The following is a 17678-nucleotide window of genomic DNA, read 5'->3' on the forward strand; positions in this document are numbered from 1 at the left end:
AGCTTTATTTGTTGTAACTTAAGTTCTTAATGTACAGAGCTCTCTCTTGATTCTTTATCAAATCCAGAACTACTGAAGGTCTTCTCACTGCTTTAGTTCGCCTTTAATTTTTGAGTGTGAGGCTATTTTTGTGCAGGAAGTTGGGGAAGAGCATCTGACCACAGTTTTTACCGATGAATTACTCTGACTTGAACTATTCCTTTATTTAATCATTGACTTTCGTCTGTGCAGCAGGAAGTACAATGCTCACTGCTATTGTAGGTATTCACCACTTCATTTTGACAGAGTTTCTATCCCAAGTGGAACATTAAAATGTGGAAGCAAGGGAAATTAGCAAAGAGAAATCAATCCTGTTAAACTTCCTTGGAGAGTGAAAACCATTTCAGAACAGCTTGCTTAAAGTTAGTGTATTTGCACACATTAACTAGACAAATGAAAGGCAGAATTCAATGAACGGAAACAAAATGAGCAATTGTTGATTTCTCAGTACGAGTTATGACCTTTTGTTGAAGGATGGAATCAAAATAAGTTGCAAACAAGCAACTGACTTGAAATATTGGACTAAAACATCTTGTTCTGACACCAGTTTAAAAAGTTTATTCTTACCCATTTTTCGGAGCATAGTTGGCTCTACATATGTTCGCTATCAACATGTCCAAATCACCATTGACTGTTTGCTGTGGAGATTGAGAGGTTATTAAAGTTTCCAAGCAATTGTATTCCTCCACTAAGCTGGCGAAGCAACAAAGAATAACTACCCTGGTATTACCGGACAGGAAATGTCCTGTTTCTATTCTGTTTCTGGTTGTACACATTTCACTTCCTTTTCAGCTATTGTACTTTCTGGAAAATGATTACAGAGCTTAAAAAAGCTTGTATTTTTAAATCATGTTGAGCTCATAATTGCCATTTAAGTAATTATTTCTATATTGTTTACATTGATGTTTTGAAGTAAAAAACAATTTGGTGTTTCTTTCCTTTGATAATAAAGATTTGTAATGATATAAATCAGCATTTTCCCAACCTGCTTTGTTCAGGATTTTCTTTCTCTACAGCTAAACATCATCATTCTAACTTTGATCTTTCATTCACAGTTGCAGTATGTTGTCAGTTGAGCTATCATTTTCTGTTGTTCAAGATACAAGCACTTCCAGAACTGAACTTTGCTTGACTAGATGATGTGTCACAGAATTAGCCCTGTATTTAATCTATGTTCTTATCTAGAATGGCCATACCCTGGGAATGAAGTTTGGTGGAATGCAGGTCTCTGTCAGATGTACAAACGTTTTTTTTTTCATTTTTGTGGGCTACATGGATGTATATCATGGAGCTTTTAGGAGACATATGAAGGTTAAATTAAAGCTCCACTCATTTTTACTCTGTCATGTATTTCTGATATGATCTAAAATTTTCAACAGCCATTTGTAAATCTTGATGCCCACAGCATTGAAACCAGCAAAATAAAGCTTAGGTTACTGAGCTTTTTGATCTGGATGTTTGGTATCTGCATTCTCCAGTTTGGGTCTCCTTTTAGTTATGTATAGGAATTATTCGATATCAAAAAAAAACAATGCAAGTCCCAGCCAGTTAGTTCTTCATCTCTGGTAGTCTCAGGATCCAGTGATATTGGAGTTGATGACTAATCACAGCAATCTTAAGTTGGTGTACAATAGACCCAGTCATGAAGGAAAGGAAGATCTCATCAATGAAGAGCTTTGAAAACTGTAAAGCCTATAGTCACTTGATTCTCCCAAGCATGCTGCCTTGAACCACATGTCCTGGTGCAGATTATTTAGATGCTGGGCTGTATTTAACACAGATGATAAGGTTTTGCCTACTGGTTTGAGGGTTACTGGGAGCTCTGCATCACTTCCATTCAGGTAGGCCCATTGCATGAATGCCTCTCGAACACTTAGTGGCCAGCAACTGACTGTCCCCAGCATTGGAAAATCCCCTAGGGTGAAGAACTGCCAGCTAATCAGAGTCTGGCGGTGTACATTGTAAGCTGTACCTACCACAGAGACAACTCAAATGTAATGTTTACCATTTGAAATGTGATGCATCAAAACCACCTATAATGTTGAAGCATAGTTGTCACTCTGAGAGCTGTGGCCAATTTGCCAGGGTCTGCATTGTTACATAAACACAGTGCACTATCACAGTTCTGGGTTCCTAAAACTACCTGAGGTACAACATAAGTGAGCACTTTATTGTGTTACTGTGATTTTTTTTACTTCTAGCCTTTAACATCCTGTATCCTCCTGTATGATTAAGTGGTATTCAGTTCTATAAAGTTACACTGTGAGGTTGATATGAAAATTCTTGCATTGAGTCAGTGTGATATTACACTTGCACAAAGCAAGCCATGTAATTGTGTGTCTACAGCTGTAAACGCTGTCTAAACCCAGATAGTTTGAGTGTTTTCAGTATTGGAATTAATTCTAAGAACATGCATGACATTTTTTTCGGAGGATAGACAAGTTATGCTTTATTGTCTTCAATTCAGATCACCGTCTGAATATGTACTAGTAAATCTACCAAGGGAATAGTAATGGCGAACGCTAAACATTAAGGCATGGATATTACTGAAGTTATCCATGACTAATTCCACTGCCATGACAGCTTTCCTCATACAAGAGCCTTTAAACTGCTGTATCCATGAGTTGGTAGACTGAGAGTAGCCTGTTTAACATCAATGTGGCTTGTCCTGCCCTCAGGAGCAGCACACATATATCCTGATTTGTCCCACTTACAGCAGTAGACTCCAACTTTCAAAGTGCTACATGTGATTTTGAGTTTTTGCCCATTTTGTATCTGATGTTGTGATGGGAATTTTACAGAGGCTTTTGTTCAAACTCTCAGATTAGATTAGATTAGATTACTTACAGTGTGGAAACAGGCCCTTCGGCCCAACAAGTCCATACCGCCCCGCCGAAGCGTAACCCACCCATACCCCTACATCTACATCTACCCCTTACCTAACACTACGGGCAATTTTAGCATGGCCAATTCACCTGACCTGCACATCTTTGGAGTGTGGGAGGAAACTGGAGCACCCGGAGGAAACCCACGCAGACACGGGGAGAACGTGCAAACTCCACACAGACAGTCGCCTGAGGCGGGAATTGAACCCGGGTCTCTGGCGCTGTGAGGCAACAGTGCTAACCACTGTGCCACCGTGCCGCCCACTAAATCAGGATGCATTTAAACATTGATATTCCTGTCCATAGCCGTTAACTCTTTCACCCATGGGATGTGGGTTTCACTGGATGAACCAGCATTTATTGCCCATTCCTAGTTGCTCTTGAGAAGGTAGTGGTAAGCATCCTTCTTGAACTCCTCCAAATCTCGAAATTAATGCATCATATGATTATTATACTTCCCTGTACCTTCAGGGTGCACTGATCTTTTGAGCACCTTTTCGACAGTCAAAGCTTTAATGTTTTCAGGGTACAGTAAACTTGGATGTTCTCACTAGTCTCCATTCATTATTTTCCTCTATATGAAACTATCAGCTATTCTAGTTATTCATCATTTAGTTGATTCTGATCATCAATAAGATGAATGTCTGGTCACCAACAGTACCTAGTAAATCATAATCTCCCTTCTCTCTGTAGGAGATACACATGAATAATTTTTTAAAGTATTACTGTTTTGTTAAGTGTACTTCTGATGGTTTTCTGAAGTCCTCATGTCTTGGGAGTTTAACACCATTGATGTAATAAAGTGTTTATAGGTTCTGGCCTTTTGTTTGGTGCAAGAATTGTTCTGGTTGGCCATGCAGAAATGGCTACGGTAGGCCAGCCACATCCAAGGTAAGATTCGCATGACACCTCGGCCAACTGGTGGTGCTTGTGATTCTGTCTCCACAACCTTTATGGGACAAAGTGCTGTGCAGGGTTCATTGGATTCCAAGCTATTCCCGTTACCTTTGGGTGCTGGTGGCTTTAAATGTGAACAAAGCTTTCACTGTCTCTGTGTGCCTTTGTATCTTCCAGTAAAAAAAATTACCGTCGTTCAGCAAAAGCTATGAGAACTTGCACATTGCTTGCCCTTTCCTCCAGTGTGTCTTTGTCTTGTCTTCCTTTTGATTGTTTCCATCCTGAACTGGCTGCAATATTTGCTCTGTTGTGCAAATATTGGACTCTTGTTCTTTCAACATATTGTGAATTATTCATGGTAATCAGGTTAACTTAGAGAACGAGCATTCACCAATTTAGTGTTTGTATATTCCATGCATTAGAACTACTGCCACAATTTTCCAACCTCCTAGTATTGTAGGTGCCTTATAGATAGTAGCAGTCAGCCAATTCAATGCTTTACCAGAGTTCTTCTAGTCAGCTCAAGTTAAGCATAATGAGATGACTCTGGAAGTTTTCAGACTAGCCTTGTTCTGGGGTTGGTTATACTGGAACCCAGAGTATTACTATACTTTCGAACTGTGATTATGGCAATCATAGTTTCATGGTCCCTGTTTTAGTCATGGCTTTGCAAAACTTGATACTTTTTTTTGTGTGATTCCAGTATCATGAATGAAGCTGTTTGAATAATTTGGTGGAAGAGGTGGGCAAAAAAACCCAAAAAAATACATCCAATTTAATGGAGAAACATGTACATTCAAGATGCATCACAACCAAAGAATTGTTTCTGAAATACAGGCACCATTAATTAGGCAAATACTGTGAGTGACTGGTTAGTCATAATAGGTGCCTTGCCATAGACAGCAGGAAGTGACTTGTTCATCAGATTGGATGATATTTACCAGAATAACTGGAGAATTCCCCTGCTGCATGTCAAAGAATGCTTTTGAGCTCATGTGAACAAGGCCTTAGTTCACCGTCTTATTGAAAATATCATCTCTGACTACTCCACTGAAGTGCTAGACTAGATAATGATGGTTAAGAAGACATTTAGCACACCTGTCTTCATTGCTCAAATCTGAGTATAAAAGCTGGGATGCCATGTTGTGGTTGCTCAGGATTATTGGTGAGGCCTCTTCTGGAGTACTGTGTTCAGTTCTGGTCTCCCAGTTAAAGGGAGGATTCTTTTTTAAGCTAGAGAGAGTTCAGAAAAGATTTACCAGGATGTTGCCAGAAATGGAGGGTTTGAGTTACAAGGAGAGGCTGTCTAGATTGAAACATTTTCAAAGAAGTTGACGGCTGACCTTACAGAGGTTTATAAAATCGTGAGTATAGATTGGTGAATGGCAGGTGCCTTTTCCCAACGGTGGGGGATTTCAAGAACCGAGGCATATTTTTAAGGTGAGACGAGAGAGATTTTAAAAAAGACATGACGGGCAACTTTTTTTAACATGGACAGTGGTTCGTGTGTGGAATCAACTTCCAGAGGAAGTGATGGGTAGGGCTACAGTTACAATGTTTAAAGACATTTGGTTAAGTACATAAATAAGAAGTATTTGGAGGGCTATGGGCCAAGCGCAGGCAGGTGGGACTAGTTTAGTTTGGGATTATGGTTGACATGGGACTGGGTTGGACTGAAGGGATTTCCGTGTTGTATGACTCTTTACGAGTGTGTGATTTGTACTCTCACTGTTCTAGACGTTTTGATCAGAGGTGCGACCATTGCTGTATGACTCTGATGAGTGTGGGATTTGAACTTGCAGTGTTCTGGGTGTTTTGGTCAGAGTGCTACCATTGAGCTCTCACTGAAACGTGAGTGGATTATCAGCAGTCTTGTGCTTGGTGGCGTTCAGTCCTTCAGGCTGCTGATTGAGGCTTCATGTTTGCACAAATCCTAAGCTGTTTTTAATCATGAGGGAGCTGGTTTTATGTTACTAACGGATGTAATAAAGTCTGTTGGTTACTTTGATGTGATAGTCACAGATTTTGAGAAGTTCAGTTGCAGTTGAAAGCCAGTGATACTGAAAGAGCCTGTTTGTAGACTTCCATTTTCCTGATTCAGCAGCCCATCCTGTCAGGCCACCTTGCAGCCATATGACTTTCCAAGTCTCTGATCAGATATGGAGGGGCATTACAGGAATCCAGTATTCTCTGCATTGCAACTAGCTTGAGAGTTAGCTTCCTAACAAAATGTCTGAGGCAAGGTGGGTTCCTTCAAATGAAACCAGACATGTAACAACAATTTGGCTTTCAATAGTGCGTGAGTAGTAAATGACCCAGGATTTTCAGAGGAACTTGTTCAGACAACATGAAACAAAAATCAAGGATAGTGCAACAACTTGTGAAATTGCAACACTTGTGAAATTGCAGAGAGAATCCCAAATTAAATGTTTTGCTTAAAGTAAGAGTTTATTCAATATAGAATTTTGTATCACTTCAGCAGGAACTCGTCCAAATTTTGTTCTCCCCGTACAACAAAGACTAGATCCTAGAGATAGAATGTAAAACTTTAGTTTGAACTATTAGCACTTTACCAGCCATTAAAGTCTAGGGGTTTTGTGAATTTCTGGTATGTTTGTGAATGAGAAGTTACAGAGCTTTTGTTGATCTGGCGTGCTTATGCTTTAATGATAGAGCAAGATTAAGTTGTACTATATTAAAAATTAATTAGAAACAAAAGGTACATTCTAGTTAAAGAGTGTATAATATGGTTACAGGATAGGTGATTCTTCTGACATGACACCGGTCTGTAAGAGACTTTCAAAGAGACGTCCGAGAGTGACGTGTTCATCACGTTAATCTTCAAGCGTTTCTAGATGGAGGACTGTGCTTAAATGATGGCACTAACATCACAGCTGATTACGTGAGGAGATCCTGGCTACCCAGGCCTTTGAGAGCCTAAGGGAGAATTTCCTCCTTCTGCTGAGTGACAGTGTTCTTTTTGGTTTCTGTGTGAGATGTTTTTAGTTATATTCAGGTGAGTTATCCAAATTATGCACAATAGAAAAAAATTGAAGAAAGAGGCCTTTAAGAAAGGCTGATAGTCAGTACGGCGATCTTATCTATTCTTGACCTCTGTTGGCAGCAATTCTGATCTGCCAGTTAATTCTGCTCTGTGACTTCTTGCGATGAATTGCTGATTTGCTGTCTTTTGTCATTGTTGACTTTAGTTAGTGTTGGTGCAGGTTTGCGGATGCTTCAGTTTCCTTTAGCTCTTGTGTGTGTATGTGCACGCATTTGTGTGTATATTTATTTCTACATCAATTGTTCACATGTAATATCTTTGAGCTAGATGATCTTTTTCTGACTCCTTGTTGCTATGCAAAACCAGTAAGATTGTTAAATGTTTAACAATATCCAGTATTTGTTTTTGGGAGTATGTGAAGGTAGTAACTGGAGTCAATTAGTTTGTACAGCAGTGTTGGAATTTTCCCCCCGGCTTGCTATCTGGCAAGCACTGTTCAAAAGTTAATTTTATGTTAATGATCTTTCACCAGTCGTGGATAATGGTGGTTTCTGTAATTGATCCATGGTATACCAAAAAGTACGTCAGCAAGTAGAGTCTAAATGCTGCACTTGAACAATTATTGCACAACAAAGGTAAGCTCAACAGGAACTCAGTAACTTTAACATGGAACTCCTTGCTAAAGCACATGTGTGGTTTGATGTAATCTAACAGACAACACTGGAAGAGGCTGTTCTTCCCACTGTGCCAGCTCTTTGGAACACGTATCCAATTATTCCCAAAGCCCTGCGGTTTTATTCTCCTTTCAAATATACATCTATTTCCCTTTTTAAAGTTACTGTTGCATCTGCTTCCAAGCACCATATTCCTCCAGAGCACAGTAACGTATTGCATTTAAAAAAATCCCTTCCCTGTGTTCTTTTGCCAACTATCTGGGTCCTCTGGTCACCGACCCTCCTGGTAATGGGAGCAGAATAAATACAGTGAAACTATCTGTAGTGATTATAATGAGTTCAGACAGGTAGACCTCATGGAATATGAGTTCCCTAAACGGGTCTGTTAATCTGTTCCAATCAGGGATCCCTGGCTGACAGATAAGAACAGGAGTATCAGACATCCAGTTCACTCTGAGTTGCCTCTGAGGAAGCTGTATCAGTGTCAAGGACCGTCCACATGTAAATACAGGGTGACAGGATACTGGCCTCTGTTCAGTTATTTCCGTATCCAGGCTTTTATTATTTTGAATGTCTCCTAAATCTGTCCCTAATGTCAGCTGTTGAGAGAACAACCCCAGCTTCCCCAGACTGTCCACAGAATTAAAAGCTTCACAGTCACAGCCTTTTATCTGCATTGCTTGCTCCCTGGAACTGAAATAAATGCTTTACTTCTTAAACTGTGCTTACTGCAGCATCACTGCAAACACGTTTTAGGAAACAATATTTGTACCCGTACACAGAGAAACCAATCACCCTGACAAATCTGCTGTTAACCATCAAGGCCTTCAGGCAAGAAGGAAACGTATATAAAGGCAGACCATCTTTCCTTTGTATTTAAAATCTGCTTTTACCACAGCCTTAGTTTGTAAGTTTGTTTCCTTTAAATCATCCTGTTTTGGATGGGTTATGACACACCATTATGGCCATCACATCCTAAGGTGGGGCTTGAACCCAAACCTTTTGACCCAGAGGCAGGGACACTACCACTACATCTCAGCACCTTTCTCTGGGTGCAGTCTTTTACAGAATTGAGAAAAGGTGGAACCTTTTGAGCTGCTGTTGCCATTTCATTGATGTATCAATATTTTACTGATAAATGGAGACTGGGTCACACCTTGGTCCACTTTGCCTGGAAATGCGATGTTAATCAAACTGTGGTTAGCATTGAGTTCTAGCCAAAATTTGAAGTTTGTCAGTGATCTAAGAAAGATTTGTATGTAAGTGATTTTGAGTACTGTGTTAAGAACAGGGTTCTCATTTCTTTTACAATTCTTGTTGCAGATGTGCACCAGGCTATACTGGAAATCCAATATATGGACAACGTTGCACGAGTGAGTATCTGAATTTAATGGCAATTATTGCTAACTTTTTAATTCCACATTCTGTACCTGATGGAATGAAATGAAACTTGAGAATAAGACACTGGATCCAGATAGATTGCATCCATTGGTGCTCCAGCTATGGTCTCCCCATTGTCCTGTACAGTTGTAGCAAGACTTCTCTCACCTTGTACACAGTTTACTCCACGTGCTGTCTCACCATTGTCCTGTACATTTGTACTCCAAATCTCTTGCAATAAAGGCCCTTTTCTATTTGCCTTCTTAATTACTTGAAGTGTAAATTTAATTCCCCAACTGACGTGGTGGGATTTGAACTCCAGTCTCTCGAACGCTGGACCCGGTCTTTGGATTACTAATATTGAGAGATTATTCACATAAAATTATTCCAGTGTTAACTGATAAAGTGCCACGTAAGTGACCTGGACCAAAGATCAGAACACACCGAATCAGGGGCTAGGTAGCAGATTGGATTTGGAAGGTGACTTGAAATGGAGGAGAGGGAAAGGAACTGAGGGAAGTCTCTTGGACTGAGAAAGTGGGAAGTGCTGTCCCACAGGTCACCATGCTCGGACAACTATTATTCCCCATTGAAGAAAATATCCATTGTCAAGAACTGTAGGAAGTATAGTGTTGCAATTTGAAGGTGATGCCACCTTGCTGGTATCATTAGTGTAAAAGAATGTCCCACCCTACATGAAAAAATAAAATCAGTGGATAAATAATTTACATTCAATATAATAATGTGTTCAATGGTTTGTTTTGGTGGGATTGATGAAAAAAGCCATTTTCATTTCTTACGTTCTAATGAATTAAATGGCGTGATGGCGGAGAAAGACATGGATAAACACTAAAAATAGCTCATGTGGAACTATTAGAAAATATTGTGACTTCTTTAGAAAAAATACAGTACTACTGTAAGAGGAAAACTAATGAAGTCTTTTCAGATTCTGTTCGGGTTTGGCAGTGTGACTGGAAAAAGTTTCTATTTGTTAGTGAATTCAAAACTTGGACAATATGAAGAAGTGATGAACAGATCAGAATGTAAAATTCTTTATTTGATAATGATGAGAATATGGAACTTGCTGTCTCATGAAGTGGTTGAAGTATAGAGCTCAATGCATTTAATGGGGTGCTTGCCACATATGAGGGATCGTGCAGGAGGGTGATATTGGTACAGAGTTGGCAGAGGTTCATGTGAAGAATGAACACTGACATAATCCAGAACTTGCATTTATATAAAGATCTTTTCACAACCAACAGGATGTCTCGAATCACTTTACAGTCAATGAAATACTGGTTCGCCATTAGTAACCAATTGGATATCAACAAAGACCCAGAAACTGGAATGAGATAAATTAATAGATAATAGATTTTATTGATATTGATGAAAGTTAGCATCTCCCATAGTGCAGTGTTCCCTCAGTACTCTCCAAAGCCCAAAGTTAATGTGCTTGGTTCTTTGTGGTACTTAAACCCCTAATGACCCAGAGGTAAAAGTGCACCTTTTGAGCTGAGGACAATTATAACTTAAAAATTCCTTTCAACGTATTTGAGTCTGTAGTTTACCTAGTGAATTTCCCTTGAGTGCTTATCATTCCCTGACTGAAGAACAGTTTAATATCAATTTTCAGTTTCTTTTCAACTAATCTTGTCCACTGGTTGGCCTTCCTTTGAAGGGATTTGAGATTTTTCTCCAGACAGTAGGGTTTACCCTTCTCTGAACTTTGCTCATAATTCTTCCAATTTAAACCCGAAACCAATTGCATTGTGCTTCTTCACACCTTTTCCAAGACATTTCTTGTGTCTTAAGTGAGGCCACCAGCAAGTTCCTGTTCAGTACTCTGCTCATCTCAAACACAACTGGAACTCTGGGATCGCCAAGCAAAGCTGGAGACCTCCAGGTGGCCAACACAGTAAGATCAGCTCACCAATGATGCCATATTCTATATTAGCAAAAGTCCCATCTAAATGCAAGATGCATCATATTAGGTCTTGAGGCATCTGTTATCACTTTTTTTCAAACAGACTTGTGATTTTATTTTTAACCTTTGATTTTCCTAAATTAATGAATGAAACTGTAATATTTCATTTGCTGTGTTGCAGCTGACTGTACGTGTGACTGGAGAGGCAGTGCTGGAGGCCAGTGTGATGCCAATGGGCAATGCCACTGCAAGGTAATGAGTGTATGGGTAATGAAACCTTGGAGGTCAACCATTGATGATTTCCTAAACCAGTCTCCACCAGACCAGTTTGGCCGAATGCCATCAAATAATCTTGCAGAACATCAATTTTAATTTTTTAAGTGTCAGTGTAGGAATGGGAAGGATCATAGTTTAGAGGACATTTCCATTGGGTATAATCAAACAAATTGTGAAAGTTTCCAGTCGCATAATCTTGTGAATGATATTTTAAAGGAAGTCCTCTCAATCCCAACAAAGAGCGAAATGTTATGAAATAGTGGACTGCCGTAGTTCATGAGATGCAGCGTGGGGCTGATATTTGGATGGGTGTTTTATTTCTGGATCAATGGCTTGGGTGCTACCATTGAATCTTGAAGTGAAGGGGTAAAGGTGAACCAAACAAGAGTTCATGTTGATCGCTGTCCAGGATCCATCTGGGAGCCGACATCATATACAAATTAAGCTGGGCTTGCTTGTGATTCCTTTTTTCACTCAGTGTTGCAGCTCATGCATGAACAGTAACCACTCGGGCAAGGCACCAAATGTGCCTTTAAAGCCACATTCTGGCAATTAGTTAGTAGTATCAAGAGAGAAAGTTAGATTGGTGGTCAGCATGGAATTAAAGCAATTTTTCTCATTTTACAAATTAAGTTCGGGTCTTTGCTGCCACTGTCAGCACAATTTAGTGCAATGAAGGTAGGTTATATTAGGTGGATTGTGTTAGATTATGTCAGCTTGTTGCAAGTGGATGACAAAAGTGGGGATTGGAAACAGAAGGAGACCTATGGGATATTTACTCATTATGGAGTCATTTAGGGCACAAGAAGAGGCTATTCCACCATTCAGGACATTGCTACCTCACTGTGAAGCAATTCAGTCAGTCCTGTTCAGTTCAATTTATCCTCTCTGATGAGTGTTAGTAACTGTAAAGAGCATCTTAATGAAAATTTAGTCCTGTAATTAAAATCCTTTGGTTTGCTATTCAGATTTATACTTGTTCCTTCCTAAAACTTCTTTTGATCACATCTGGGCTGTCCATAATATATAGACAAATAACTCCTTCTGAGAATCTATTGTAAGTGAGAAACATGATGTTTTGTCACCTCAATCAGAAGCCGAGAAATCTGTCATTAGAGAGCAGCTGGTTAAATCCAGTTTCAGTTTGGATTATTTTTATCACAGAATGATGTGACCTCTTCAATTAAGTGTTACTTGGTTTCAAGTTTAATCTTGAAGATCTCTAACCCGTACTTTTTATTTTAGCCTAATGTGCAAGGCCGGACCTGTGACACTTGCAGACCTGGCTACTTCTACCTGAGTGCAGAGAGCAAAGAGGGCTGCCTGCCTTGTTTCTGTATGGGTGTGACACAGCAATGCAGCAGCTCTTCATACTACCGGAAACTGGCAAGTTTTATTTTAACTCTTCAATCTTTGCCAAAGTATGCGAGCAGTAACTTTAATCATTGCTGAGAGAAAACTCCCTAGGAATGCTAGCCTTGTGAGATAGCCAGATTGTGCATAAGCGTAATTTATTAAGACCTTGTGCATGGAGCAGTTTAGATTAGATTCCCTACAGTGTGGAAACAGGCCCTTCGGGGGCCAACAAGTCCACACCAAGCCTCCGAAGAGTCACCCACCCAGACCCATTTCCCTCTGACTAATGTATCTAATGCTATGGGCAATTTAGCAGGGCCAATTCACCTGACCTGCACATCTTTGTGACTGTGGGAGGAAACCGGAGCACCCGGAGGAAACCCACGCAGACACGGGGAGAATGTGCAAACTCCACACAGACTGTCACCCGAGGCTGGAATTGAACCTGGGACCCTGGTGCTGTGAGGCAGCAGTGCTAACCACTGGGCCACCGTGCCGCTTCTTAGGTTCTCCAGTTCTCCTTCTCACTGACACTGTCTCCTTCTCAAGGAGCATTTAAATGGTTTGTAATGGATCCAACCTAATATTTTGTATTTCTGTGTTATACTTGGTTTGTAATACCCATGTGAAGCAGGTTTGGACTCTTAGTTGTGTTAAAGTTGCTATACATCTAGAATTGACGGAAGATGATGGCCTCGCCTTATTATCACTGGATTGTTAATCCAGAGATTCAGCTAATGTTCTGGGTACCTAGGTTTGGATCCTTGCGCAGCAGATTCAATAAGAAAAAACTGAAATTAAGAGTCTGTTGATGACCATAACTCCAATGTCAATTGTCGGAAAAACACTAATGTCCTTTTGGGAAGGAAACTGCCATCCTTACCTGGTTAGGCCAACATGTGACTCAAAATCCTACAGCAATGTGGTTGACTTTTAACTGCCCTCTGGAAGAGAGGCAATAAATGCTGGTCTCGCCAGTGATGCCTTCGTCCCATGAATGAATGTTAAAAGAAAATTGTTATAGTTCGCAGACTATAAGCTAAAAAAATGTAATGGGCATAGGGCAAAACCGATACAATTAATGCTGTTATATTTTCTGCGTTGTGACTTCATTTGTTTCACTGCTAAGTTTAAAACTTGCATCTTGTAAATCATTCAGACACAGTGCCCAGCTCCAGCACTATTGACTGACCCTACGTTGTCAGAATGGGAATAGCAGATAGAGAATGTTTTCTCCTTGAACACCCTAGATACATGCGTCAGTCCATCATGCTAATCCTGGCCTAGTTCAGACAACAGGTTCAAAGCATTATGTACAGGTGTAACTACAATTCAATGTACACCTTGGACCTTAACTTTATGCCTATCTGAAATTGTATTCATTCAGATTCCATTTGTGTATCAATCCAAAACATCACAGAGGGAAGGTTGAAATACATATGTTATTGCCAGTCATCCCAGGTTCGATTCCAGCCTTGGGCGACTGTCTGTGTGGAGTTTGCACATTCTCCCCGTGTCTGTGTGGGTTTCCTCCAGGTGCTCTGGTTTCCTCCCATAGTCCAAAGATGTACAGGTTAGGTGAATTGGCCATGCTAAATTACCTGTAGTGCTAGGTGCATTAGTCAGAGGGAAATGGGTCTGGATGGTTTACTGTTGGGAGGGTCGGTGTGAACTGGTTGGGCTGAAGGGCCTGTTTCCACACTGTAGGGAATCTAATCTAAAAATCCATTTTCTGAAACAGGAGTCACTGTATTCTCTACAGTGTTTACTTGCGTTTCATAGTTAATTTTTTCATTTCCACTCATACATTCATTCAGCACAGAAACCGATCCTTTGGTCTATCTCGTTCATGCCACCCAAGTTTCCCAAACTAAACTAGCCCCATTTGCCTGTGTTTGACCCATATCCCTTTAAACCTTTCCTATTTCTGTACCTGTCCAAATGCCTTTTAAAGGTTGTAATTGTACCTGCATTGACCACTTCCTCTGGCTGTTCATTCCATGTACGAACCACCCTTTGTGTGAAAAAGTTTCTCCTCAATCCCTTTTAAATTTTTTTCCTGTAACCATAAAAATACACCCACCCATTCAGAGCGTTCAAATCGGAGTGGCAGGCTAAAGGGATGCAGATTTAATCTAATTGATCAAAAAAGCAAAGTATCCATGATAAAGATAGAGGTGTTTAAGAGGGATTGGAGTATTAACTGAAAAGGTAGAACATGAGGGTTTCAGCGAGAAGATGGGGGAGTGGTACTGGGCAAATTGTTCCTAAAGAGGATCAGCACAGACGCAACAGGCTGACAGCCTGCTCCTGTGCTGTAGCTATCTTGTTCTTCTGTTGGTGACAATTGTATGTCATAGTTACCGGGAAGTTACCTGGTTTCAATGATTCTGTAAGGCCTTTATGATTAGATATCGTTTTGAATGCTTTTCAACAAATGACTTTCTTCTCTTTAGATTTCAAGTCCATTTGTTCCACCAAACAACTTTCAGAACTTCTCCCTGGTGAATCGTCAGCGCACCACACGCATCACCTCGGGATTTACGGTGACGGTGAGAGACAGGGAGCCACAGCTATCGTTTGGGCGATTTGGGCAGTACACCCAGGAATCCTACTACTGGCAACTTCCAGAGGTGTTTCAGGGTGACAAGGTACAACTCCAAACTCTCCGTCTCAATGCATACATTTGCGAATACTCTGAGATGACCCAAGCAGGGCTTGGTGGTATGTGAGATGATCAAAATTATTGAACAAACATATAAGGTTCATGTATTTGGCATTAAATTTCTTGCTATTCTCATCCCACAATCATTTATTGAATATTTATAGTTTGTTGATTGCTAATTCTGTGATGTAACATTTCTCATTGATACCAGACAAAATGAGCAGCAAATGGTGTGAATGCAGTGAAATGAGGACCTCATTTGAGGAGGAGGGGGCTCGTGAACACACTGTGTCTCCACCCTCGACTTGACTGGCAGGTCAGAGGGTGGGAGGGATCACTGACCAGAGGAGTCTGGAGACAGGGTCCTTTCAGAACTGCCTTATCAATTGGTCAAGGTATTTGTCAGCCATTGGGTCAGCTGTTGATTAGGCTGAGGAGCCCGGTGGTTTCATTGAGCAGCAAAGCTGAACACTCCAGTTGGCCCACAAGTTGTTCTGGAAAGGGTATTTAATATGTTACTTTCAACATCCTAAGTCTCCTGACTCTGAGGGAACTGGCTTAGCAGGAGTTAATTTTAACTGGAGCTCCTCGCTGCATCAGGGTACCCCATTTAATTATATTATTCACAATATCTATGCTGTGAGAATAGTTATGTGTTAGTTTGAACCCACATTTCAGTTTTAACTGAACCACTCACCTGTTGCAGGAAGTTAATATTGAAGCCAGTATTACACTGTTAATGGTGGGATGTATTATTTGCATGTTATATGAACCTAATGACCATTATAAACTCATTAGATATTTATAGTCTTTATCGTGTGTTATAGCACAGTCTGTAGAGGTGGATAGCCCTGTTCAATTTCATCTAAATTGTACAGCTTACTGTTCCCATGGATGAGAAAATCTGTGTATGTGATCGAACGCATTCATAGTGTCACGTGCAACTCTCCCAGGTTCATTACATTCACAGCACTACTTTGTGGATTAACTATCCCTTTAGAAATTCTGAAATAAGACTGCACACTGAAACTTAAACTTGTATTTTCAGATGTAGCTTTTTTGAAAGCTATAAAAAGCTTTGATCTATTTTCAATTTTAAAAATGTCAAGTTCCAAAGGATTAAGGTTAAATTCTCCCTTTCTCACTACAAAATTGATCTACCTCAAATGCCATTTAATAGATGTTGATATACGTGGAGCTGACGGAGACCGAAGATTAATTGGGGACTATATCAAAAAGTAGAATGAACATTAATCAGGTTTTATGGAAAATGTGGTTGTGTCCTTTCAAAGCAGAGAAATTGGTGATTGTCGACTGATTGCTCAGACTGGTACCAAAGACCTGTGGCAGAGGTAATTTGAGTCAAGGTCTTAAATCAGTTGGATAAAATTAGAAAGGGCAAACTCGACCTGGTAATAAATTCTCCCAGAAAAGCAATGCAAAATAATATGGAGTCATTGCCTGAACACGTGGATCTTACAGTTGAATTCCATTACGTCTTCAGCCACAACTGTGAACTATAGATCTTACAGGCCTTTTCTACTTTATGCAACCAAGCTAACAACTGCATTCAGGTTTGCTGTTTTAGACTCTTCCTCTCCAAAATACTGTTCACTGTTCAGTATTGGATTATCACTGACTTATTTATTCCCTTTCTTCAGAGGGAGCAGTTCTTTGCCCGTATTAGACGAGGACACAAGGTAGTGTTTGCGTTAGGCCTGCTGTGGTTCTCTCTCTGGTTTGTCTGCTTTGGCTTGGCTTTAAATTGTTAGCTTGCAGCATTAATAATGTGCTTTATAATTGAAACTGTACACTGAGATTAAATAGTGGGGGCTGTGACTAAGTCCTGGGGTGAAGTTGTGTGCTTGTTGTCTTAGCTGGGTGATAAGAATAGGGTTGATGTAGTTTCAGCTGACTTACTGCTGCTTCCAAAAGCAGAGTTGAGGGCGCATTGCCTACTTTTCTTCTCCGCTCCGAGTGCCTCTCGATAGAAGACGAGGAAAGATGAAAAATGTCACTGTATTTAAAAAGAGAAGCACAAGATGCAACAAGTACATATTTCCTCCAAAGAAAACGTTCTGAATATCACAGTCAGGGCAAAAACTAGACAAGGGCTGAGCAGTATAGTTAGATGCATGTTGTCAAAACCAAAAAGAAGAATGTGTGTAGATTTAATGTAGAAAATCCCCTGATGTCTTCCAGTCATTGATGAATCTGGAACAGCACCAGGTAAACTCAGCACTTCAGCCTTATCTATTTAATCTGCATTCAACTCCCATGTTGTGACTTGGAACTAGCAATTTGAAAAATTCTTAATAAAAACACAGAAAAGAACTGTGGGCGGCATGGTGGCACAGTGGTTAGCACTGCTGCCTCACAGCGCCAGAGATCCGGGTTCAATTCCCGCCTCAGGCGACTGACTGTGTGGAGTTTGCACATTCTCCCCATGTCTGCGTGGGTTTCCTCCGGGTGCTCCGGTTTCCTCCCACAGTCCAAAGATGTGCAGGGCAGGTGAACTGGCCATGCTAAATTGCCTGTAGTGTTAGGTAAGGGGTATGTAGGGGTATGGGTGGTTGCG

The 17678-nt window shown here is 40.4% G+C and overlaps 1 protein-coding gene across 14 annotated transcripts in view; it reads left to right on the plus strand.

Moving 5' to 3' along the window:
• Window positions 1-17678, plus strand: part of hspg2 (heparan sulfate proteoglycan 2) — a 529465-nt gene that overhangs the window by 288157 nt on the left and 223630 nt on the right. For 8 of the 14 annotated variants that reach the window (XM_072586792.1, XM_072586797.1, XM_072586801.1 and 5 more), the window contains 5 exons: window positions 8823-8872; window positions 10985-11055; window positions 12325-12465; window positions 14892-15086; window positions 16762-16800. In XM_072586792.1, coding sequence (XP_072442893.1) covers window positions 8823-8872; window positions 10985-11055; window positions 12325-12465; window positions 14892-15086; window positions 16762-16800 — 496 coding nt within the window. The remainder of the gene's footprint in view (window positions 1-8822; window positions 8873-10984; window positions 11056-12324; window positions 12466-14891; window positions 15087-16761; window positions 16801-17678) is intronic. The other 6 variants (XM_072586795.1, XM_072586803.1, XM_072586804.1 and 3 more) reach the window with 1 other exon arrangement.

The sequence above is a fragment of the Chiloscyllium punctatum genome, chromosome 16 (genome assembly GCF_047496795.1).
Source record: "Chiloscyllium punctatum isolate Juve2018m chromosome 16, sChiPun1.3, whole genome shotgun sequence".
Classification (NCBI taxonomy): domain Eukaryota; kingdom Metazoa; phylum Chordata; class Chondrichthyes; order Orectolobiformes; family Hemiscylliidae; genus Chiloscyllium; species Chiloscyllium punctatum.